Source organism: Tamandua tetradactyla, chromosome 1 (assembly GCF_023851605.1).
Source record: "Tamandua tetradactyla isolate mTamTet1 chromosome 1, mTamTet1.pri, whole genome shotgun sequence".
Lineage (NCBI taxonomy): Eukaryota > Metazoa > Chordata > Mammalia > Pilosa > Myrmecophagidae > Tamandua > Tamandua tetradactyla.
This window is the reverse complement of record NC_135327.1, coordinates 172,421,432-172,447,462: the sequence shown is the minus strand read 5'-3', so window position 1 is coordinate 172,447,462 and position 26,031 is coordinate 172,421,432. Positions and strand designations below refer to the sequence as shown.

The window sequence follows — 26,031 nt, the reverse complement described above, 5'->3', positions numbered from 1 at the left end:
GCAGACAAGACCAGCATATAAAAGTGGACAAGAAGAAATACCAGGTACTATTTTTTCATACATATATGTTTGAGGTTAGATTGGCCTAGAAAGTCTCCTCTGGAGAGGAAAGACTAAGTAGGACCATGAAGAAGTTTCAAATGTTTGAGGACATTGGGGAGAGTATTTTAAGTATGGAGGATTAAGAGAGGAATGCTCATTCTGTTTGAGAAATGGTGTGAAAACATCGGCTAAGGTAGAGTTGATTAAGGAATAGTGAAAATGTCAGTGTGTATAGGAAAGTCATTGGTTAGAAAAATAAATTGGGTCAGATCATAGTAGATTTGATATCTGAATATCAGGTTAAGTATGTCTTTCAGTCTCTTTCTCCAACATACAGCACATCAGCATTCTAGATTTCCTGATCATCACAAATCTCCTTTGTCTCCTTCAGAATCAAGAACAATTAAGATATTTTCAAAATGGAATGTTTCTATGCTAAGGAATTTCCCTTCCTCCCTGCACTATGGTTGATTTTCTGATGTCTTTAAAGGTATTGTACACCAGAGCTTTGCATTTTTATTTTGAATGTAGTTTTTGTGTTTGTGTGATTTTTCTTCTGGCCTGAGCTGCAGGCAAACAGCACCTGACCTGGACCTCCTAACTTAGTGGCTTCTTTTTATTTTAGCCTCTCTTTCTATATATATATATATATATATGAAATGGACTCACAATTCCAGAGAACTGTGAGAAAAGAAAGAAAAACTCACTAGTCTATTTCCCTGGAAAAGAACATTCAGGGTGTAGCTCAGTCTAGTCAGAACCCTAGAAAATCAGGTTTAGACCATCATACCAGGCATAAAGCCTAAGCAATCATCTTTCAACACTAACACAAACCTCAACTCCAAACCAGTGGACTTCACAGGAACTTGAGCTGATCAGCTCTTCCAATGTTCCTCCTAATTTCAAGGCCCCATAATCTAGCCTCATCCTCCCCATCCACTTTTATTTCTTACTATTTGAAACAACAACAACAAATAACTTTGTTCCAGATAGGCCACTTCACATACCATCTGCTAAGACCCAGCTCAAGCTCCATAACCTTTAGGAAACATCTTCCTAAGGCTCTTAGACTTTTCTTTTCTCTAAATGGTGGATTCCACATCATCAATATTTATCTACCATTTTTAATTTTCTATCTAAAGCAGTGTAGCAACATTCCTCCCCTCCCCTCAATATATATATATATATATATATATATATATATACGTATTTTTTTCTTTCTTCTCAGGCCTAATCTACAGGTGAATATGGTCATATTGAAAGGGGAGGGGAAATAATATATGGCTCCTCCTCCAACTTTCTCCAACTACTGCCACTTTCTCCAGCCCCAATACCTACTTTTCCCCATTATCCAATTAGCTCTTTACTTTTAGGTTAAAGGCCTAGGAAAGCCTAAATCTGTTTTTTCTCTGAAATGTAATCTAAGTGTATGGCAGGGTTTATTTTTTCAGTCCTTCAGGGCATGGGAAAGAAGGACACTTTATAGGGTCTTATAATTTCTTTTTTTGTGGGGGGAGGGCTCATATACTGTTCTGTAGATCTCTTTACCTAGCAGTGCATGGGCAGGGGGTATGGAATGAGCCCCTCTTAGCCTATTTAAAAGGAGCCCTAAGATGTCCTTGAAAATAATCAGGAAGCAGGAGCTATGCATCTTTCCTCAGAGGATTGCCAAATCTCTTTGCCAGGTGGAACAGATATTGAATCTGGTAGAAGTTTAAATAGAACTTTGTTCTATCATTAAAGGGTCAGATAAGTATCCCAAAGCTGAATTAAATGGCACTTGGAATTATGATCTTATCTAATTTTTCATGTATATGCATGTGTGTGTGTATATATGTGTATTGGGGCAAGGGCAGGGAAGGAGGATTTCACAGTTCAGTATTGCCGATTCTTCAAGCACCCCTCCCCTTAGGAGAGCCAACCCATCTCATCCACCCAACAGTGAGCTCACATGAGAAAGTAGTCTAACCCTCTATTCTTGGGTTCTGACAAGTTAACAATAAAAACTCTCTTTCAGCCAGGCTTTGCTAGATATGAAGTGGAAGGGATGGGTCACTGAGTTCAGGTCAGTGATGCTGCAACAGTCAATCTCTTTTCAGATTACCTGTGAGCAAACTGAGCTTGCCATAGTGTCATAGTCAGGTTCATGTGTCAATCTGGCCTGGTGGTGGTACCATTTGTCTGGTTGGGCAAGTGCTGGCCTGTCTGTTGCTTTGAGGACATTTCACAGAATTAAATCATGATCACATTGGCTGCATCCATAGCTGATTGCATTTGTAATCAGCCAAGGGGAGCATGTTCTGCAATGAATGATGCTTAATCTAATCACTGGAAGCCTTTTAAGGTGGATTCAGAAGAGAGGTTCTCTTCCTGCTTTGGCTGGTGAGCCTCTCAGTGGAGTTCATCCAACCCCTCCATCAGAGTCGTCAGCTTCACAGCCTGTCCTCTGGATATTGGACTCTATATTCCCATGGTGATGTGAGACACTTTTTAAAATTTTGTGTCTACAGATATTTCATGCTGATTCTATTTCTCTAGAGAACCCTAGCTTGGTACTAGAAGTGGGGTGGTTCATTAAGAAACAGAATCTTAAAAATGGGTTTTTATGATTGGTTTTCTACTCTGACTGGACTCAAAGGCACTAAAGACTCTATTTCCCATAATCAGAATGATATTGTCAATCCATGGGATGAGCTGACAAAAGAAATAGTCAAAATATCACCATTTGATTCTTCTAATGCTTCACTTGTACGAAGCTAGGCTCTGGGGGATAGTGTTTTTGACACCTTTACAGAGTTTAATGGAAATAGGTATACAGATGTTGGCTGGCTGTTGTTGGATACACTGTATACATTATGAATGAAAGGGATGGGCTTAAGGCTTAAAATGAGAAGCTTACATACTGTCTGACAGATGTAGACATTTCTATGAGTGTCCTGAAGGAAAATCTTATTTCCTGTAGCTGTGGACTTGAAATCTCAAAAAATCAGATTCAAAATCTTATTGTTAGAGTAGCAACTTTACAATGTAAACTGAAATCTCAATCTTGCATGGTGTCTGCTGTTAAAGTGAGGGCATTGATTGGAAAGGAATGGGACCTTGAAAAATGGGATGGCAACATATGGATTGATAATATGTCAATGGAGAGGTTGAAATTCTAGGTCAGGCTAAGTCTTCTCTAGATAACTCTGTAATAGTCTGCCCTGAGGACATAGCTGCCCCACCTGCAGCCTGCCCTGAGGAGTTGGCCACCCAACCTCCTCCTGAAGGGATTAGCCCTAGAGTGATTAATCTTGTTTCACCAGATGAAACTGCAAATGAATGCCCTGAAGCAGATGGCTTGGAAGATACTTCTAATTCCTTTCATGACCTACCCCCACCACCCTTCATTTTTTCCAGACCTATAACTAGACTAATTTCCAAACAGGCCACAAAATGTGAGGTACAAAGTATCACCCATCAGGAGGTACATTATACTCCAAAGGAATTGTGTGAGTTTTCCAATTTATGTAGACAGAAATCAGGGGAATATGTGTGGCAATGGATTTTAAGGGTGTAGGATAATGGTGGGAGGAATATAAAGCTGGATCAGGCTAACTTTATTGATATGGGCCCACTAAGCAGAGATTCTGCATTCAATGTTATAGCTCAAGGGGTTAGAAAAGGCATTAACAGTTTGTTTGGATGGTTGGCTGATACATGGATCAAAAGGTGGCCGACATTATCTGAGGTTAAAATGCCAGAACTGCCCTGGTATAATGTAGATGAAGGTATCCAGAGACTTAGAGAGATTGGAATGTTTGAGTGGATTTATCATGCAAAGCCTGCTCTTTCACCCCAGGAAAGGATGATAAAAGGATGCACCTTTTACCAGAACTATGAGAAATAAATTAGTGAGACTAGTGCCATCATCCCTGAAGAGCTCTGTAGTTGTACTTTGTAGGTCAGATATTACTGTAGGAACTGCTGTCACTGAGCTGGAATCCTTACACACAATGGGGATGACCAGATCCCAAGTTGGCAGAAGCCAGGTGGCAGCACTTAATCGCCAATGACAAGGTAGATGTGGATATCATAATAGACAGCAAACTCACAGCAGGAGTCAAAATAATCTGACTCGCAGAGACTTGTGGCATTGGCTAGTAAATAATGGAGTACTTAGAAGTAGAATAGATGGGCAGCCTACTAATTTTTGTTTGAGCTGTATAAACAAAAGAGTTCTAGGTCAAGTGAACAGGAGTCTAACTTGAATTATGAAAATGGAGAGTCATGGACCCTTAATCAATTTCCAGACTTGAGGCAGTTTACAGATCCAGAGCCCTTTGAATGAGGGAGGCCAGGTCCCTTTGGGGGAGGACTCTGTTACACTACCACAAATGTATACTGTTAATCTTCATCCAAGCTTTCCCCAAGGAGACCAACAGCATTTTACCAGGGTAACTGTACACTGGGGGAAAGGAAATGATCAGATATTTCAGGAACTATTCAACACTGGTTCAGAAGTGACATTAATCCCAGGGGACCCAAAATGTCACTCTGGTCCACCAGTTAGAGTGGGGGCTTATGGAGGCCAGATAATCAATGAAGTTTTAGCTCAGGTCCATCTCACAGTGAGTCCAGAGGCTCCCGGACCCATTCTGTAGTTATTTCCGAGTTCCAGAATGTATAACTGGTATAGACATACTGAGCAACTGGCAGAATCCCCACATTCATTCTCTAACTCGTGCAGTAAGAGGTATTATAGTGAGAAAGGCCAAGTGGAAGCCACTAGAACTGCCCCTACCTAGCAAAATAGTAGTCAGAAGCAATACCGGATTCCTGGAGGGATTGCAGAGATTACTGCCATTCTTAAGGACTTGAAGGATGCAGGGGTAGTGATTCCCATCATATCCTCATTCAACTCTCCCATTTGACCTGTGCAGAAAACAGATGGGTCTTGGAGGATGAAAGTGGATTATCGTCAGCTCAACCAGGTAGTAACTCCAATTGCAGCTGCTGTTCCAGATGTGGAATTTGCTTGAGCAAATCAATACATCCCCCTGGTACCTGGTATGCAGCTATTGATCTGGCAAATGCTTTTTTCTCAATAGCTGTTAGTAAGGACCACCAGAAACAGTTTGCTTTCAGCTGGTGATGTCAGCAATATACTTTCACTGTCCTACCTTAGGGGTACATCAACTCTCCAGCCCTATGTCATAATCTTGTCTGCAGGGAGCTTGATCATTTCTCCCTCCCATAAGATATCACACTGGCCCATTATATTGATGATATCATGTTGATCAGACCTAGTGAGCAAGAAGTAGCAACTACTCTAGACTTATTGGTAAGACATTTGCATGTTACAGGATAGGAGATAAATCCAACAAAAATTCAGGGGCCTTCCATCTCAGTGAAATTTCTAGTGTCCAGTGGTGTGGGGCATGTCGAGATATCCCTTCTAAGGTTAAGGATAAGTTGCTGCATCTGGCTGCTCCTACCACCAAAGAAGAGGCACAATGCCTAGTGGGTCTCTTTGGATTTTGGCAACAACATATTCCTCATTTGGGTATGCTACTCTGGCCCATTTGTCAAGTGACCAGAGAAGCTGCTAATTTTTAGTGGGGACCTGAACAAGAGGAAGCTCTGAGACAGGTCCAGGCTGCTGTACAAGCTGCTCTGCCACTTGGACCATATGATCCAGCAGATCCAAAGGTGCTGAAAGTGTCAGTGACAAATAGAGATGATGTCTGGAGCCTTTGGCAGGCGTCTATAAGAGAATTGCAACAAAGACCCTTAGGATTTTGGAGCAAAGCCTTACCTTCTGCTGCAGATAACTACTCTCCTTTTGAGAAACAGCTTTTGACCTGCTACTGGGCCTTAGTAGAGACTGAACGCTTAACCATGGGCCACCAAGCTACCAGGAGACCTGAGTTGCCTATCATGAGTTGGGTGTTTCTGACCCACCAAGCCATGAAATTGAGAGTGCACAGCAGCACTTTATTGTAAAATGGAAATGGTGTATATGAGATAGGGCCAGAGCAGATTCTGAAGGCACAAGTAAGTTACATGAGGAAGTGGCCCAAATGCCCATGGTCTCCACTCCTGCCACATTACCTTCTCTTTCCCAGACCAGAGTTATGACCTCTTGGAGAGTTCCTTACAGTGAATTGACTGAGGAAGAGAAAACTTGGGACTGATTTACAGATGGTTTGGCATGATATGCAGGTACCACCCAAAAATGCACAGCTGCAGCACTCCAACTCCTTTCTGGGGTATCCTTGAAGGACAGTGGTGAGGGAAAATCCTCCCAGTGGGCAGAACTTCGAGCAGTGCACCTGGTTGTGCATTTTGCTTGGAAGGAGAACTAGCCAGAGGTGTATTTGTATACTGATTCATGGGCTGTTGCTAATGCTTTGGCTGGATGGCCAGGGACTTAGAAAGAGCATAATTGGAAAATTGGTGACAAAGAGGTCTTGGGAAGAGGTATGTGGATAGACCTTTCTGAGTGGGCTAAAAACATGAAGATATTTGAGTCCCATATGAATGCGCACCAAAGGGTGACTTCACCAGAGGAAGGTTTTAATAATCAAGTGGATAAGATGACCCGTTCTGTGGATACCAGTCAGCCTCTTTCCCCAGCAACTCCTGTCATTGCCAAATGGACTCATGAACAAGGTGGTCATGGTAGTAGGGATGGAGCTTATGCATGGGCTCAGCAACATGGACTTCCACTCACCAAGGCTGACCTGGCTACAGCCACTGCCAAGTGCCCAATCTGCCAGCAGCAGAGACCCACACTCAGCCCCCAATATGGCAACATTCCCCGAGGTGACCAAACAGCTACATGTGGCAGGTTGATTACATTGGGCCACTCCCTTCATGGAAGGGGCAGCAATTTGTTCTAACTGGAATAGACACATACTCTGGACATGGGTTTGCTTTCCCTTCACACAATGCTTCTGCCAAAACTACCATCCATGGACTTACAGAATGCCTTATCCATCGTTATGATATTCCACACAACATTGCTTCTGATCTAGGAACATACTTTGTGGCAAATAAATTGTGGGAATGGGCACATGCTCATGGAATTCCCTGGTTTTACCATGTTCCCCATCATCCAAAGGCAGCTGGATTGATAGAATGGTGGAATGGCCTTTTGAAAACTCAATTACGGTGCCAACTAGGTGGCAATACCTTGAAGGTCTGGGGTTATGTTCTCCAGGAAGCTGTGTATGCTCTATTCAGTATCCACTATATGGTGCTATTTCTCCCATAGCCAGGATCCAAGGGTCCAGGAACCAAAGGGTGGAAATGGGAGTGTCACCACTCACTATTACCCTTAGTGATCTATTAGGAAAATTTTTGCTTCCTGTCCCTGAGACCTCAAGCTCTGCTGGTTTAAGATTTTAGTTCCAAAAGGGGGAGTGCTTCCCCCAGGAGAAACAACAATGATTCCATTGAACTGGAATCTAAGACTTCCACCTGGTCACTTTGGGCTACTCATGCCCCTAGATCAACAAGTCAAAAGGGGATTACATTACTGGTTGGGGTGATTGACCTTGACTATGGGGGAAATTGGACAGCAACTGCACAATAGAAGTAAAGAAGAGTTATCCTCAAATATAACTTGAATATAGGAGATCCCCTAGGGCATCTTTTAGTACTATCATGTCCTGTGATTAAAATCAATGGAAAGCTGTAACAACCCAATCCAGGCAAGACTACCAATGTCTCTGAAACTTCAGGAATGAAGGTTTGGCTCACCCCACCAGGCAAAGAGCCATGGCCAGCTGAAGTGCTTGCTGAGGGTAAAGGGAATATGGAATGGGTAGTAGAAGAAGGTAGTGATCAATATAAACTACAGCCATGTGACCAGTTACAGAATTGAGAACCGTAATGCTGTTTTGTTCATTTTAAAGAATTTAAGTTGTAAGGTATCAAGTTTAAGATGAGTATTACCCAAGGACTTGCACCCTATTCTGAGGAGATTTAACATGTTTCCAGTTGTATAAAGGGTAATTAAGTATTTTTAGGTGAGGAAAAAACGTGTCTTTTATTGTTTTCTATTTAGAAATTAAGTATGGTTTAAGGTGATGTGTATAGCTGCCAAGTTGACAGGGCGTGGACTGTTGTGGTCAGGTTCATGTGTCATCTTGGCCAGGTGGTGGTACCCATTTGTCTGGTTGGGCAAGTGCTGGCCTGTCTGTTGCTATGAGGACATTTCATAGAATTAAATCCTGATCACATCACCTGCATCCACAGCTGATTGCATTTGTAATCAGCCAAGGGGAGTGTTTTCTGCAATGAGTGATGCTTAATCTAATCACTGGAAGCCTTTTAAGGACGGTTCAGAAGAGATAGGTTTTCTTCCTGCTTCAGCTGGCGAGACTCTCCTGTAGAGTTCATCCAGTCCCTCCAACAGCGTCGTCAGCTTCACAGCCTGCCCTACGGATATTGGACTCCATGTTCCCATGGTTACGTGAGACACTTTTGTAAATTTTATTTCTACAGATATTTCCTGCTGATTCTGTTTCTCTAGAGAACCCTAGTTAATACACATAGAAACTATTAGTTTTTTCTTAGACAATTGCAGCCTCATTTCAAGTTAGAAAAGCACATGTCTCTTGGCAACATGGCTTTGACTATAGTTTTTGCATAATAATAAACATTCATATTTGAGTTCTTTCTGAAGCAGCTTTCATTGCTAAAAGTCCTCATATTTTCTGAGAATAGCTCTAAGGCATTTAGAACAGATGGATATTGTACACTTCCCAAATAGAATATTTGCTTCACAAATTTATTCCCTTATAAAAAGGGGTTTGGGTTTATCCTGACATATATAAATTAATTTTATTTCTGTAGGCAAATCTGACCATTATTGTGGAATTAGAATGTCACCTTTAAATCCATTGGTTAACTCTCTCCATTTCACAGAAGAGGAAATTGAGGTCCTAGGAAATGAATATATTAGCAAGCATTTATCATTATTGCCTCACATTTAATATTCACTTCCTCCATTCCCATTTACACCCTAAACTCTTAATTTCTTGAGAGCAGGAGTCATCATATCTTGTGCATTTTCTGCATCCACAACAGAACCTATCAGTCTTCTTTTGTTTCCCCTGCAGGATCAAGGACCAGGCTGGGTACACAGCATGTGCTAAGAAAGAATGTTTGGATTGAATTGAACTCCTACAGAATGTGGACTATTTAGAGGCACTGAATTTGGCCTCTAGGTGATTACCTGCATTGGGTTGACCCACTTAAGCAGCGAACAGCAATGGGGCAGAAGAGACAGGCCATGTGTGTAGACTTGTTTGCCCAACAAAGTTATAAATACCACCTTATTCTAATATACTTTGTAATCTATAGCACTTTGATAAGTGCTAGTCACAGAGTAGATCCTCATTAAATACCTTTTGATTGACTGACTGTCCCCAGATCAAAATCCGGAGCTTTGCCTGTGTTTCATGGAGCATCTAACGCATCTTTGCCAAGAGGAAAGCATCAGGCTGTCCAAGATGGGCACTGCTATGTTGAGGACAGGTAACTCTATACTTCCCATTGGCCTTAAAGAAGAGTATTCAGGTCTTGTGCTGTTATTTATATAATTTTTATGCTACAATAAAGATTATATTATATCATTAATTATTAGATAACTTAAGGTAATAGGATATATAAAAAAACGCAAACTTTGAAATGTTAAGTTGAGATGAATTTATTTTGGGCTACCCACAGTGTGTTACCTGCTTCCTTTGTGACCATTTTTAAGACCTCTGGGCTGAATTAATAGGCAGGTGGTGGCCAGGTAACAGATGAAAGATGGCCATCTGTTAGGATTTGATCTTGGATTTGCAATTATTTATACCATTATTTATAGCCAGCAGACCTACCAACGACATAACTTGGCTATTTCTTTCTTAGTTTGGTCCTTACTCTGCCACCTTCATTTTTAAAGAAGAGACATGTGGTTCGAGTGGTTGCAGAATTTGAAGCTAGTTTAACCCCCAAAATGGAACTATCTCCAAGGAGAAAGTAGGCCATTCATTTTAATCATTAACCCAATCTTACCAATGAGCATCTTTCACTGTGTTCAGGCAATAAATTTGTTTACTAAGAATCAGTCAGTGAATCTAAAATATTTTATTGTTAAATATTGTGACTTCTCTCCATCCTCCTCTGGATGGAGTGGGGGGGGTGGGGAGTGGTGGAAATTACGTTGAAGAGCAGAGTATGAGAACATTTGCCACTGAAGATTATTTTTACTACCTTAGTTCAAGGTAGTGAAGCTTTTAGATGTAGTCAAGAAGATGAGGGAGCCAGTAATCCAAGCATGGGCAATAAGATTTGGAAATTCAATTGTGAAGTTCCATTAACTATATTCCTTCTCACAGAGACGACTGCTAATCACTGGTGAAGTCAGGGCCATTTCCATAGAGAGAGAGAGTAGGCAGGTAGACATTCAGAACAGTAGATGCTTTCTAGGGGTATCATTATGGTCCCGCTGCCCAAAGAATATTCTTAACTAATCTACTAGAGTATTTCCTCTTGAGTGGTCTAAAACTGTATTTTAGAAGAAATCAACTCACCAGACATCATCATAGTCCTACTTGTTTAATCCTTCAAGCTGAGGTTTTGTTTCCCTCCAGCTGGCAGTTAGATAAAGCGTCCTATTCTTTGCTACCCAGGCATGCTCAGTCAGTCATCATATAAATTGGGCTACTTCTAGGTCAGACTTTCAGACTTTGTAGGGGATTGGAGAACATGCAGAAGGCCAGGCCTCTGAGTCAGAAAATGCAACTGGCTGTTCTTCTCTTTCAGGTTTCATGGTAACAAACCAAAGACTTCAGGAGTCAAGCCAGTTAAATTTGCAAAAGGAATAGTTTTCGATGGTGAAGAGGTGAGGGGGAGCATTAGATGTTCATTTGTAATCTTTCTTTGGAGTTACTTAAAGCACTTCATAAGCTGAGTCTCACTTCCCATTGGAGAGCTTAACTAGGTTAATATTTATATAAAGAACAAGTTTAATGGATCTAATTTCATGAGAGGCATATAGAAGAAAGGGCACACCAGTAACAAATGAGGGCATGAATCTCAGGAACCAGAAACCTATCTTTTGGCACACCAACTTACCTAGACTTTGCTGCTGCCTTGGGTAGCAAAACTCTATTGAGTATTTTGGTTGTTTTCCCAGGTTTACTACATTCATGTGAATTTTCCAAGCCAATTTTTATGTTATCAGTCAGAGATGGTGCAATTCAACATACAGAAAAACTTTTTAAAAATCCAATTTGGACAGTCTTGTGGTCTTAGTGAACTGCTAGAGATTAATTTGGAACAGAGATGCAATACCTCAGAAAAAGTTCAGGAGTAAAACCATTTTCCCTAAGTACTTTCCACCCTAAAAATATATTTTTAAAAACCTGTAAAAGAAAGTCTTCAGACCTTTCCACTAAATAAACTTTTTCTAGATGTCTGTGATTCTAAATATATCATACATGTCATATCAGTGAAGCAGGTTTTTGTAATATATTTTTTAACAAATAGACTTCAATTTTCCAAAAGGTAGTAAAAATTCAATTTTTGCATCTTTGGATTTGTCCCCTATTTCATCCCATCCTCCCTAAAGGAATACATGGAGTGCCTCTGTTATTCTATTTCCTGGTGACACCCCCCCTCCCCGCCTCCAACCCCCAAGAATTGCCAATGCCTGTCATTTTCCTCCTGGAGGATAATAACATCTCCCTACCACTACCCCTGCATCCTTCTGTCCCATTCTTATTACTTCCCTCTTCTCCCTTCACCTTCTTGTTTTAGTCACCCTTTCAGTACCCAGACCCTCTCCTCTGTACTCCTTCCTACTGTACCACCACCTTGGAGGCAGGGCGACCTTTAGAAATGCTGATCTGAAGATATAATGTGCTCCCCTCTCCCTCCTCTTCTCTGATTTCTGATTACTCCAAGCTTAAAGGAGGTAAGTCAGAACTTCTATCTCTTTGCGTTCTTACCTTCTTTGGTTCATCCATGGATACCCCAGTAAGAGGATAGAGGCAATACCACTGGGGTCAGCAGGAGGGGGATGAAAGAGGTTTGGCCCTTCTGGTACCAAATGTGACACTCAGTCAATATAGCAATAACCAGCAATAACTGCAGCTTAAAATTAGCTTAAAATTAGCTTAAAAAGTTAAATTCAGTTAATTTTTGCAACATTTTTGAGAGAGTAATATACTGCAGCGATATCCCCAAAATGCAAAATACACTGTTTCTTCCCTTCTTCCTCGGTGAGTGCTTCAGCTCCCAGAACCTTTCTACTCACAACCCTAAAACTATTACCCTGTTGTAACTAGTTTTTCTTCTTAAAGACTGTCCTCCATGTTGATTTTAGCTTGATTTCAGTCTGATAAAAATGGAAAAGGCAAAAGAGGGTGATACCTTGGAGTGATTTGTCCCAGTCTGAACTTGAATGCTGCATGTATCTACTTCACCCTCTAACAGCTTTTTCTGATATTTCATAAGGCTGTCCACATTTCAGTTTATGAGCTTCCCCAGCAGGATGTCTCAGAACCCAGCCTGCCTTGCTATAATCCTCATTCTAGAGACTCAGAGTACAAAACACGGAGCACAGTGTTCTTTCACTTAATTTAAACCAGAGACCAGTTTCTAGTGAAGGTAAGGTGAGACAGGGCATAGGATAACTGTTTAGGATAATGTAACTTGAAACCACTAATTTTGATTATTGTTTCTAGGTTTTCGATGCAGTCGGGCAATCAAAATTTGTTCTAGCAAACCTTGAGCACTACACGGCCCATCCAGATTTGGTAGGTAGAAAAAGCATTTCCCCAAGATCTGTAAAAGCAAGTTTCAGCCGTAGTAGAGAGGCCCACTGTTGAGTGTCTAAGTACTCCCAGCTTCTGAGTATGTACTCTGAGGAGAGAGGGCAGAGCTGTTCTAGGGGCACTATATCCCATACAGATCTTGGAATAGTGGTGGTAAGGGGGATTGGGTTGGCAAGGAGGAGCTTGGAAGATGGCAGTCCCTGAAGCTAAACTTTTTTTTTTTTTTTAATTTCAGAGAACATATTTTAAAAAATATTTTTATTGACAAATCTTCACACACTTACAGGTCATACATGGTGTACAAGCAATGGCTCACAATATCATCATATAGCTGTGTATTCATCATGATGATCATTTTTGAGAACATTTGCATCACTCCAGAAAAAAGAAATAAAAAGAAAAAAGAAAAACTCACATCCCATATCCCTTATCCCCCCCCATTGACCACTCATATCTCCATCTACCTAATTTATTTTATCCCTTATCCCCCATTATTAATTTTTTTATCCATATTTTTTTTACTCATCTGTCCGTACCCTCATGAAAGGAACATCAGACACAAGGTTTTCACAATCACACAGTCACATTGTAAAAGTTATATCTTTATACAGTTGTCTTCAAGAATCAAGGCTATTGGAACACAGCTCAACAGTTTCAGGTACTTCCTTCCAGCTCCAATATACCATAAACTAAAAAGGGATACTATACAATGCATAGAATAATCTCCTGGATAACCTCTCAGCTCTGTTTGCAATCACTCAGCCACTGGAGAAAACGTATTTAAAATCAGTAAATATTCCATCTCTCCCTCTTCCTTCCTCCCTCTCTAACTTTAATGGGATTGCCCCTTTCCCCAACCACACCTTATGTAGTATGCTGCCATCTGCCATTTTTTACCTTTTTAAAAAAGTTTGTGCTTATCACATAGTTTAATGTGCTTGTGCCTGCATGGAAATTTCGGTGGGTAAGAGGCTGTAGATAAGGCTTGCCTTGTCCCGTGCATAACAGTAAAGAACTCCCTGAATAAGGAGAATTGGTCTCTGGCCCCCTTTGCCTCAGAAAGAGTTATAAAGAAAACCTCATCTCAGTTTTGCACATAGAGACTTCTGATACTTCTGTTTTCCTCACTATGTTGAACACTGTTACACTTCTCTTAGAAAAATTAAGTCATCTTGCTCCTTTTATTCTGGAAACCTTTCCATTTCATTACTCCGGGCCCTTAGTCTATTTGCAGGAAATGCTCTGAAGGAAGAAAAGCATAGAGAGCTATAGACTTTTTCTGATAACTTTCAGAGCAGATTTCTTCAGAATAACCTCTGTTCCTATCCCAAAGAGGCAAAAGATTAGTCCACTGATTTCTTACTTTTCTTGTCTGGATCTAATCCCTCTGTCTCACTGGAAACACTTCTGTCTGCTCAGGCCCACTACTATGAGCCTTCAAAGCCTACCGCACTGCAGAAATTCCTGGCTCGAAACAGGAAAATCACAAGCTTCATGTTAAAAGTAACTGAGTATGATGAGGATAAAACCTTACTGATCATGACCAACAACCCACCTCCTTGCCCAATCGACCAGCATAGAAAGGACTTCACGCCAAAATTCTTTTTGAAGGAGTTACTGATCAAGGTAATGGCACCTGGGGAAGTTCTCTGGCACCCTAAGTATGGACCCTGAAGAGTTAAGGGTTAGCTGTGAGAAGAGAGCCAACTTAAGAGAGCCAACTTAATAACGTAGAGAATGGTATTCACAAACGTACTCTTTCCTTTTCATTCCAAGCCCTATGCTCCACAAAACAGAATCTAGAGAGCCTGGGAAATACTCAGAATTCTACAAGCCTAGGTCATAAAACCTCACTGCAGGGAGATAATGGGGTCTTAACTGGAATTTATCCCTCTTTGGCTGAAGATATTTAATTTGAAATTAACAAACGGTAAATCATTCATTAGCTTTCTAGTGGAGTATAAAGAAATAAAAGATGAATCAGAAATAAGGAATAAGAAACAGATATGAATATCTAAATGGGAAAGGAGTAAAGGGTTATACTTTATACCCATTGCTTATGGGAATCAGGAAAAGGGAAAAGGAACAGAGCAGGGAATTTACTATCACAGTAGTCCCACATTTGGGACTCATAAACTAAAGAAGTTCAAATTCCCTTCAATAAACAATTACTGAACCTATAACTGATCATAAAGATGATCATGAATCCTGAAGGAAGTTAGAATCCAATAGGGGAGACAGATATAAATGAGATATATAAAAGTAATTATAATACACTATGATATATATAATTTACAAGAATATATCAGAAACACAGGAGTAATAAAGAGTAGAGATCAGTATCTCTGTTAGTGGAAGAACGGATATTAGAGGAAAGCTTTGCAGAGGAGGGGTGTTCTAGTTTGCTAGTGCTGGAATGCAATATACCAGAAACGGAATGGCTTTTAAAAGAGGAATTTAATAAGTTGCTAGGTTGCAGTTCTAAGGCCAAGAAAATGTCCCAGTTATAACAAGCCTACAGAAATGTCCAATCTAAGGCATCCAGGGAAAGACACCTTGATTCAAGAAGGCCGATGACATTCAGGGTTTCTCTCTCAAGTGAGAAGGCACATGGTGAACACAGTCAAGGCTTCTCTCTCAGCTGGAAGGGCACATGGTGAACATGACATCATCTGCTAGCTTTCTCTCCTGGCTTCCTGTTTCATGAAGCTCCCCGAGAGACATTTTCCTCCTTCATCTCCAAAGTTCATTGGCTGGTAGACTCTGCTTCTTGTGGCTATGTCATTCTCTGCTCTCTCCGAATCTCTCATTCTCCAAAATATTTCCTCTTTTATAGGACTCCAGTATAACAATCAAGACCCACCCAAATAGGTGGAGACACATTTTCCCTAATCCAGTTTAACAACCACTCTTGATTGGGTTACATCTCCAGGGAGAAGATCTAATTACAGATTCAAACATACAGTATTGAATAGGGATTATTCTGCCTTTACAAAATGGGATTTTGATTAAAACATGGCTTTTCTAGGGTCCATATGCCCTTTCAAACCAGCACAAGGGGCTACCTGACAAAAGGAAAGAATAGTATAAGCAGAGGGAAATGCAAAGGTATAGAGACGTGAGAAAAATGAGGTGCGTTCAGGGAATTTTAAGAAAGTAAATGGCAGAAGATAAAAGGATACAAGAAAATTTGCATTTTAGAAAAACCATTTTGGAGGTTGAGAGGAGGTGCAATAGCTGTGGAAGAGATGAAAAACAGAAAGTTTAGCTATGATGTTATTATAACTGTTGAGGTGAGAAATACTGAAGATTTGAATTAAATCAGGAGCAGAGGAAGTGAAGAGAATTTATTTGATATATTTAGGAATCAGGATCCAAAAAGGATCTTGACAGGCTTGAGAGAGGAGAGAGGACCTAATCTAACATAAACAAATTAAACGAGAGTAGTGAAAGTGTAAACAAATGAATCTAATTATAAAAGAAATTTGATGCCGGGGGTGGGATTACACAAGACAGATCCTTATAATAAAAAGGGGTGAATTTGCAGTTAGTATTTGCTTCATTGCTAGATGGAAGATAGTGAGAGAGTTCTCTCTAAATGTAAGATAAAATATTACTATCCAATGATATTTGCTGCCAAAGGAGTTAATTTTAATTGCCTATGACCTCTTGGTTCTCAGAATGTATACTCTTTGAAGGTAAGCTTTTAAGATACTGCCACAGTGTAATTTTAATGGGATATGTAATATATGAACAATAGTGCTCAATGTTTGGTTGCTTCTCATGGTAGTGGGCAAAATACATCATGAGAGGGATAAATGTTAGGCCAGGAGTGCCCTGCTGAAGGTAGAGAGGGAAATACAAGACTTATCACTTAACCTTGATGCAGAAAGAACTCTCTTCTAGCAGTAGGCCCTTTGTGACTCGGTGTAGGACTTCATTGTATTCATAAGCAAATTGTGAAGTTAGTCAATTTGTATTAATAGAGAGAGTTAAGGCTCTAATTGTCGAAGACTGACACCATCATAATTTTATGGGGCTATATAGAACAAGCCCAAGAAGGTGGAAATGTCCAACATCTACACTGCCTCTTTAATATTCATGTGGTATCCCCTCCTTCTCTGGCTGGACACATGTAGCAATCTTTCGTGAGCCTAGGATCGTGTACAAGAAAAGCATCCTTTTACTATGCACAGGCATGTGCACATGTAAGAAGAGTATGGGTACAAACAGTCAAGTTGTGGAATGTACCAGACATATCTACCAGAATGATTTTATACTCATAGCCTCTTCTCAGTGAAACTGACCCAACCACAGTCTCTTGAAGAAGGGGATTCCCTAAGAGATCCCATTTTGTACAACATGATCTTGTCCTATACCACTAGCTAGAACCAGAAAAGGACAACAGACAACAGACCCAAGTAAAGCTAAATTCATAGGCTGGAAGGTGACCTGTAGTATAAATTGGGAAACCTCCCCCCCCACCCCCAAACTAACTAACAAACTAACTCAAACCAACCAAACAACAACCAAAATCTCTGAGCTAATCTGATTCTTGCTTCCAGAGATCTGAATTGGGAAATGAAAAGATTCAGACAATGGGAATGGAAGCTGAAAGGACAAGAGAGAGAGATATAGAGGGGTTCATAACAGAATCAAACATGAGAAAGAGAGTAGAGTAGGACCCATGGGATTAGAGTAGGAGCAGGTTGTAGTTATGAGGAAGTAGAAATAAATAAGCAGAAGATATCATTAGGGAAACAAAGATATACAGAGTAAAGGGAAGGTAAGCAAGGTAGGGAGAGAAGAAGGAAGCATGCAGAATAAAGTAGAATAGACATGGTGACTATACACAAACATGTACAATGCTTGATCCTTAGCTATTGCTGTTTTAGTTTCCAAAAAAACTTTTCCATTTCTGATTTTCCATTATGAGGACCAGCTCTGCTAACGTTTCTGCTTTTTTGTGTGTGGCCAAATTGTTTAGTTATGTCTTGGTTCCTGTATACATGTACTCTTGCAGTAAAACCTCTATTAGTTGAGGTAACTTGAGAATTTTTCCTCCAACCTGGAAGAGCTTAAAGAGAACGAGTTCAGAATTAAAAAGATATGGTTCAGTCAGTAATAGCATCACGTAGTTTTCTTTTTTGAAAGTTTTGGCAGAAGAAGTTCACTATGTGTCAATTAATTAGCTTGGTCATTCATTTTTTTCTGTCATTTATTCTTCATTCTTTCATTTGGGAAATATTTACTGAACGCCTACTATGTGCCAGAAAATGTTCTGGGTGCTGGTTTATACCAGTGACTAAGGCATAGTTTTTGCCCTAATGACGTTTAACTCTACTGAGGTAGACAGACCATAAGCAGGTAAGTGAACACAGAGGTCATGTATAATGTGGTTAAGTGCCAAGACAAAGCAGGATAAGGGGATAGAGTGTTGTAAGTTGCAATTTTTGGTAGTGTATTTAGGGAAGGCTCTCAGAAGAGGTGATAACATTTGAATAGAGACTTTAATGGGGTGAGGGTATATGCCATGCAATTATTACACCTGGTATATTGTTTTAATTTCACATTGCCACAAATGGAGGAATATAAATTGTAGCTTACTCAAGGACATCTCCAAATTTTTAAAGTGCTCCTGTGGAAGAGGGCTAAATTTGTCCTGTTTAGACTATAGGAGAAAAATATTAGGGAGATAGTTATTGGATGACCAAAGATGAAATAGTTTAGGGTTTTTAGGTATAGGAAGATTAACCACTTGATAATAATATTATAGAAGGGATATGAATGGTTAGACTAAATGATTTTTAAGATCACTTATCAAAGTCTTTTATTCCAAGATATTTAATAATGAGGAAATTATTAACCTCACAAAACATTTGATTCCACAGACAGTTTGGCGGTTCTTCAGAAAGTTAAGTTTACAATTAGCATATGACCTAGCAAACCCACTTCTACGTATATACCCCAAAGAATTTAAAGCAGGGACTCCAACAGATATTTGCACACTGATGTTCACAGCGGCATTATTCACAATTACCAAAGGATGGAAGCAACCAAAGTGTCCACCAACCAATGAATGGATAAACAAAATGTGGTCTGTATTCCATTGTACACAATGGAATTTTATACAGCCCTAAAAAGGAATGAAGTTCTGATGCATGCGACAACATAGATAAACCTTGAAGGTATCACACTGAGTGAAATAAACCAGACACAAAAGGACAAACATTTTATGACCTTAGTGATATGAAATAATTTGATTAAGCAAACTCATAGAGTCAGAATCTAGAACATAGGTTACCAGGGGGCAGGGTGGGGGCAGGGAATATTGAGTTAAGGCTTAAAATGTACAGATTTTCTATTCAGGGTAATGGAAAAGTTTTGGTAATAGATGGTGGTGATGGTAGATCAACAATGTGAATGTAATTAACAGCACTGAATTGTATATTTGAATGTGGTTAAAAGAGAAAAATTGGGGTTGTATATATGTTACTAGAATAATTTTTTTGAAAAAAAAGTCCATGGGATGTCACAACATAAACAATGAACCTTAAGTTAAACCATGGACTATAGTTAATAGTACAATTATAAAAATGTGCTTTCATCAATTGAAACAAATGTACCATACCAATACAAGATGTTAATAATAGGGTAGTATATGGGAACACTGTATTTTGTGCATGATTTTTCTGTAAAACCACAGCTTCTCTAATAAAATAGCAAAACAAAACAAAAACATCCCATTCCATGGCCTTTTCACTGCAGGCAGAGAGTGGCATGGTGACGAGGCAGCTGATTCTGAGAAATGAATGTACAGCCCCATGGATCTATTGCCCAATTAATTACCAAATATTTGATTTTTCATTAATTGAATCCTCAAAAACAGGGTAACTTCCTATACCATTCACTACAAAGGGCCAGTGGGCAAGTTCAGTCAGTTACTTAGAAAACTGGCCACGCTTTGGACAAGTTATTTAACAATGAAACCGACAGGACTATGCCACTCAAGAAGAGGCTTTTTCTCGTATGAGTTTCTGAGTTTCCACTTCACTATCTGACAGGTTTTACTGCATCATTTTAGGGGAATTGGAACTTTGTCCAGGAACTCCCTCACTTGCAGTTCTTCCCTCTGCTGCAGGAAAGTCATTATCAGCACAAACCCATTGAAAACTTCTGTCTGCCCCTGATGCCTCAAAAGAAAAAGTCAAGACCTGAGCTGAAACCAACCTTCCCGGTGACACTGTTGGACAATTCTGCATCCAAGCGAGAACAGTGGTTTAGGTGAAACCCTGGTTCTTCTTGTACTCATTTTCTTTCCTATCTTTTCCTCATTTGTGTTACTCTCTTCAGTACATTCAACACTTTTTGAAAGTAGGGAATATGTATGACTGTGTAACAATAAGACATCGCTTCCTACATGAGCCTCAACCTCATTTATGTTCTGATAAAAGAGAGTAATGCAAACCAGAGCAGACTATACTTAGTTTGGAGAAAAGGGAGGAGGTTCTAGAGTTTATCCAAAGGTTTACAGTGCTAGGTTCCAGAAGCGTCTCTTGCCACTGAACAATACTCCAACTCTCTTCCAATCAATACCTTCTAGTCATTGTCCCTTCTTATCTCACAGAATTTTTTAAAATGTGGCTGACTTTCAAGTGACTAGTTCCATTAACTTGCCCTAGGATCTACTAAACAAACTTTCTTTGTTAAGGTTTTCCACTGACAATGATTTCAAGAGTGAAGGGAAGTATTCAAAGGTCTATGCTTTGAGGAAACAGAAAAATATGTACCCTCAGCTCACCTTTGCTCCAGTCTCTAAAAGGGATATGAGGAAAGACGGTAAGTTCCTCTCTTGTAAAGCATGGCTTTCTGACTTGAGATGTGGGCTGGAGGTAGAACCTATGGGGACTGGAGATGTAGAAAAATCATCGCATGGTGATACTGAAGACTAGTTTTCCCTTGTAGCAAGGACCTGATGGAGGCTCAAGTGGTGCTAGGCTTTGGACTCTGTTTATATTCTTAAGTTTCAAGAACTTAAGTGTTTACCAAACCACATTATGTATCATTTTGATAGGCTTGCTTTGCCTTATCAATGCATTATGTGTCCCATTATTAGTATTTTTTTAAGAGGATTTTTTTTCTTGATTCTTTTCCTAAGCAAAACCATATCTTTGACATCACAGATTTGATATACTAATTATATAATTTTCTTGACACACATTAAATCAAATTCATAATACCTTAAAATGTTTATCTAGGTATCACCTAAAACCATCCACGCATATTACACTTTGGGGGAAACTGAACTAGAAGGGTCAAAGGATAAGTGTACGAGTCTTGGAGAGCCACAGTCTTTTCCAGGTAGCATGAAGGCATAGGGTAGAAAGGGTTTGGAATAAGGTTGTGTGAGAAAGGGTGAAAAGAGAATGCTCCTCACATATTATTATTAAATTAATGTTAATGGTGGTGGTGGTGGTGGTGGTGGTAGCTACTAGGTGTTGGATACTTGCCAAGCACCAATAATTGCATTTTCAATACGTGAGACAGATAAACCAGATGATGAAGGGCCTTGTATATTACATAAGTAAAGGCTTGAGTTTTATCCAGTAGGCGATTGAAACCCACTGAAGGATTTCCGAGTACTGAATACACATTTATTAGAAGTATAACCGATGGGTCCCTAAACTTCATCAACTTATGGCTTCAAAATAAGGTTCATTTTCTCCTACTGGGTCTCTCAAGTAATTTCTGAGACTCCCTAAAGTATACTTGTTCCTCAGAACCATCCTAGTGATTGCCTAACACCTTTTCCTGCTATTCTCAGGCTAAATAGCACTGTTCTAGAGGTCTGAGTCATAGCATACCATTGCTTAACTGGCTTCTTCAGGTTTCTCTGCTCCTCCTGAGCCTATCTGTCACTGCACTCCAACCCCACCCATTGCCTCTTTTAACTCCCCTATACAGCTAAAACCAAGCTGTTCTGTTACACAAAACTTCATGGGTATAGGGGAAAGTTACAGAACAGTAGTGAGCGATTTATCTTGCACTTAAAGGGGCAACCGTTATGCTTGGTCTCAAACCTAACCTCAGTTCCTTAATATTTCCCAGTATGCTTTCAGCATATTATTTGTTCTTGGGAATCTCCTGGCTTGTGGACGCTCTCTGCCTAGGTCCCTGAGACCCTTTGCCCAAGAAAGAGAAAGAGATTCTCTCTTTCTCCATAGTTTCTTTATTTTCAGCCCCAGAATAAATGACAGTGGGAATATCTACTTCCTTCAAGGGAAACTCTACATGGAAAATATGATCTGGATTTCATAAGCTAGATAAGAAAAAACATATTAGTTGATAGCACATTTGGTAAAATATGAGTTAAATCTTAGATGATACTATATGTAGGATATCAATAGTTCAGCTTAAATCCATATTTGGGAGAAAGAATGTACTTTTGCAAGCACACAATCTTATTACGGACATACCCAATTTACATTCTAAATAGAACACTTAATATTTCAATCTGCAGCATCTACTAGATTTATAGCAATTTTACAGTTACCCTAAAGAAAAAATGAATGGATACTTGTTCCACTCATATACCTAAAGGACCCATTATAGTGCTTTTCCTAAACAATCTTTGTGGAGACCAATGTCTCTACTTCTAGAAAAGGAGATTGCTAGCATATCCCTGCCCCTAATAATGTTCCATGTTTACCAGGCATGCAACTAAAGAACACATAGAGAATGGTTTAGATGGGGCCAGAAAGGCTGGAGAGGACGTTGTCCAAGAGATAGATGATGAGGATCTGTACTAAGGTGATAATGATAGTGGTAGAGATAAGGAACAGATTCAAGGGATATTTAAAAGATAATGCAGGGCAGGCTATGGTGGCTTACTGACAGAGTTCTCGCCTGAGTTCTCGCCTGCCATGCCATAGACCTGGATTCGTTTCCCAGTGCCTGACCATGTGAAAAAAAAAAAAAGATAATGCATACAAAAGTGGAGAGGGACTGGAGAAAGAAAATCTCACAGTGAAAGCTTCCTAAGAATCCACAAAAATTGAAAGAGAATCTGGATAAAAAGTCATGCCATTGAAGTTAAAGACAGGAAAAGTTTCTTAGTTACACTCTCAAAGAACTGGAAACCAACATACACTTTAGTAAAATTCTCAGTGGATCATGAATATACAGGTGAATGCAAGTTAACCAATTAAGAGTTACGCGGCAATATGGTTGAAGATGGAATAATTTGAAAGGGGAGGAATAGAAGAAGTCTAAACTGGCAGTATGTTTAAATCAGGTTTTGATGAGGGCTAGGAATCCAAACTCACAAAGACTGGGAAAGGTCCAAAATCTACCGCTCGCTTAGAGTAAAAACCAGCTTTCTGGCCCTTCCAAGTCTCTTCACGCTTCACATTCCCTCTAGACCCTCCGGAAGCACACCTTCACCTAACGGTGCCATGTGCTTTATTGCAGTTTCCAAGCCAGTGAGTGAAATACCGACTTCCAAGGTGATTTGGGAACCACTAACCCTTTCATCGCTCCTGGGAGAGAAGCCCACTAGAACTGTGCCAGGAAACAGCACCTTCCTCAATGGAAGGGTCCAGCAGTGGATTATAAAAACAGCCACTGTGGTTAAGTGAAAAACTCTTCAAGCCTCCCACCTCCCACTCCGGAGACTGAGGGGGCCGGCAAAGTCTGCTATCGAGTACATGCCAATCAAATAAAATCACATTCCTGCCTGCTCCGGGCGTAAAAGTGGGCTGGCAAGCACCTCGTTCCGACCTCTCAGGCTCTGGCGGCAACGCCAGCGCCTCGCACCGCCTCCGCCCGGGTAGGGAAGGAGCAGAGGGCGTGGCCGCGGGGGAACGGGGAGAAGAGCCGCCGCTGACAGCCGGGGTAGGAGGGCGGACCTTCTACCGGAGTGACGGGAAAGCAGCCCAACAGGCTCGAGAGCCCGGGGTCGGCCTTCCTGCAGCCTCTTCCGCTCGCCGGCTGCGGCGCCCTGAACGGTGGTGGTGGGTCTGGGCGCTGGGAAGTCGTCCAAGATGATTAAAAAATTCGACAAGAAGGACGAGGAGTCTGGTACGCGCTGGCCTTTTTTACGGCCACCCTCACCTGCGGGAGGGCCCCTTTCTCCGCCTCCCGCCACCTGCTTTTTGGGACTGCGGACCTGGGGGCGGGGCGCGGGTACCGGTGTGAGAGGGGCCGGAGTTTGAGCCCAGCCCCTCCCCTACGCTCCAGCGGGGGGACCCTGCCAGTAGCCCCTCCCCCGGGCCCCAGAGCCTCCCCTTGGGCGGCCGAGTCGCGCGCTCGCGACCCAGGCACTCGGGCGCAACCTCGTGCGCTGCTACCCGTGCACCGCTTGGGGGTTCGCAGCGGCCCCTCCCGCCCCAGGTGCCCTGTCCCCGGGCGCCGAACCGTCGGCGGCGTAGCCCCTCCGCGCCTCCTCCCCCCTGCTCCGGGGGCGTGGGTTGCCTGGAGAGGGGGCGGGCCCATGGCAGGTGGCTGAAGGTGTGAGCGTGCGCTTTTGAGTGGCCGTGGGTGCTCCTGGTGTTAGTGGGAGCCCCGTTTTGGGGTTTGGGATTGACTGGACAGTGTGTATGTGAAGTTTGTTGCGCTTCATACCTTATAGTCTTCCCTGGGACATTCTCTCTGTCTACTTCCCAGGGGGCAAGACAGTCCCATGGTACATAGCTCACTTCATGCTCTGACTCCCAGAAGTGAGTTTGGACTTACACCCACCCGCCTTTGATCCAGTGGAAGTGGGGAAGATGCCAAGTCATCCCAAAACCAGTATGCAGTGCTTGATAGCCACACTCACAAAACACGATGGAGGGCTCAGTAAACCTCATGATCCCTTCCAGGGTTTAAGTTTGTGTGATTCTCTCTTAGATTATTCATTTCTATCTCTCAGTAAATTTTATAAGCACAAAAAATAGTGCTTGCCTTTAGGAAGACCAAAGTGCTTTACTATAATATCCTTAATATTATGTGGAGATGACATATATTTGTATCATTCATGTAAAAAGAGGGGAGGAAAAGAAGACGCTGCAAAAGAGAAGTCCAATATCTTAAAGCAAGAATCAAAATAATTTTATCCAATTTGTATTCATATTATAATGACCACTGCCATATCCAAGTGGCCACCTCACTTAGGTGCGATTTCCCAAGTACTAGATAACCTTCTGTTGAATGTAAATAAGTTTGTGTAGGACAGTTAAAGGCTTTTTTTTTTCTTTGTAATGTAGGTAGTAGCTCCAATCCTTTTCAGCATCTGGAGAAGAGTGCTGTCTTACAGGAGGTATGGCTTAGAACTACATTGTGCTCTTTCTTACATATTCTATCTTAGAATTGTGGGCGTATAACCCCTGGGATGTTGTGATCAGGATATCCAAAATAAGATGGAATTAGGGAATATAACTGAGTTCAGAGACTAGAGACTTGAAGGAAAAGGAAGAGGGGTTACTTGCCATAGAAGAGTCTAGAGCTTATAGAAATGCACGGGCATGCAGGCTCTGCTATGCATTGGGAATTTTAAATAAAATGTCAGGAGAGATGTTTGGTGCAAGGTTATTAAAGGAAGTTATAGGTGTTAAGCTTTTTGTAGCCATATGATGTAGATAAACCTTGTGATTCTTATTTAAGAGATAAAGCTCACAAAATTAAGTAGTGGACCTAAGAGAATGAATTAGAAGGTATAAAATGGGAAAATGAGGATCACATCTAATAATTTATCTAATAATTTATTTTAATAAAATATAATAAATTGAAAACTGTAAGCCATTGACATTATTTGGACATTGTGATATTTTATATATAATCTCTTTTATTAAAGCTGGTTTTTTATGTTTGTTTTATAGGCTCGTATATTCAATGAAACTCCGATCAATCCCAGAAGATGTTTGCATATTCTTACTAAGATTCTTTACTTACTCAACCAGGTAAATTATTTTCATTTTCCTCAGATTTGTGTCTTGGAGTAAAAATATGTGCCATGCAGTGAACTACTTTCTGGAAAGTATAATTATTTATTTTTTAAAAATTCATTTAAGTTTTAAAAGTACAGTATTTGATTAACATACTAATATGTAAAATGTCTCGAGGACAGGGACTATCACATATACTTGTTTTGTATTCGTGAGCTACTAAGCTAGCTAACTATATAGTAGGTTCT

General features: G+C 40.7%; 2 protein-coding genes across 6 annotated transcripts in view; both read left to right on the top strand.

Moving 5' to 3' along the window:
• The first annotated feature begins 424 nt into the window (after nt 1-424).
• TSGA13 (testis specific 13) lies at nt 425-23,657 on the top strand. 4 transcript variants are annotated; one of them, XM_077164156.1, is made up of 9 exons: nt 425-532; nt 9,153-9,327; nt 9,466-9,570; nt 10,846-10,924; nt 12,771-12,842; nt 14,280-14,486; nt 19,945-20,144; nt 20,572-20,699; nt 23,331-23,648. In XM_077164156.1, the coding sequence occupies exons 2-9, from the start codon at nt 9,305-9,307 to the stop codon at nt 23,495-23,497; spliced, it is 981 nt and encodes a 326-aa protein (XP_077020271.1). In that variant the 5' UTR covers nt 425-532; nt 9,153-9,304; the 3' UTR covers nt 23,498-23,648. The 4 variants fall into 4 exon arrangements, with proteins under 4 accessions (XP_077020271.1, XP_077020279.1, XP_077020298.1 ...); XM_077164164.1 differs by having other exon boundaries at nt 20,002-20,144; nt 23,331-23,643; XM_077164183.1 differs by lacking the exon at nt 14,280-14,486 and having other exon boundaries at nt 23,331-23,647.
• A 154-nt stretch (nt 23,658-23,811) lies between these two features.
• COPG2 (coat protein complex I subunit gamma 2) overlaps nt 23,812-26,031 on the top strand; it is a 214,163-nt gene continuing 211,943 nt past the window's right edge. The window contains exons 1-3 of one of the 2 annotated variants that reach the window (XM_077133782.1): nt 23,812-23,939; nt 25,106-25,158; nt 25,718-25,798. In XM_077133782.1, the coding sequence (XP_076989897.1) occupies nt 23,903-23,939; nt 25,106-25,158; nt 25,718-25,798 (171 nt within the window). In that variant the 5' untranslated portion in view covers nt 23,812-23,902. The remainder of the gene's footprint in view (nt 23,940-25,105; nt 25,159-25,717; nt 25,799-26,031) is intronic. The other variant, XM_077133859.1, reaches the window with a different exon arrangement.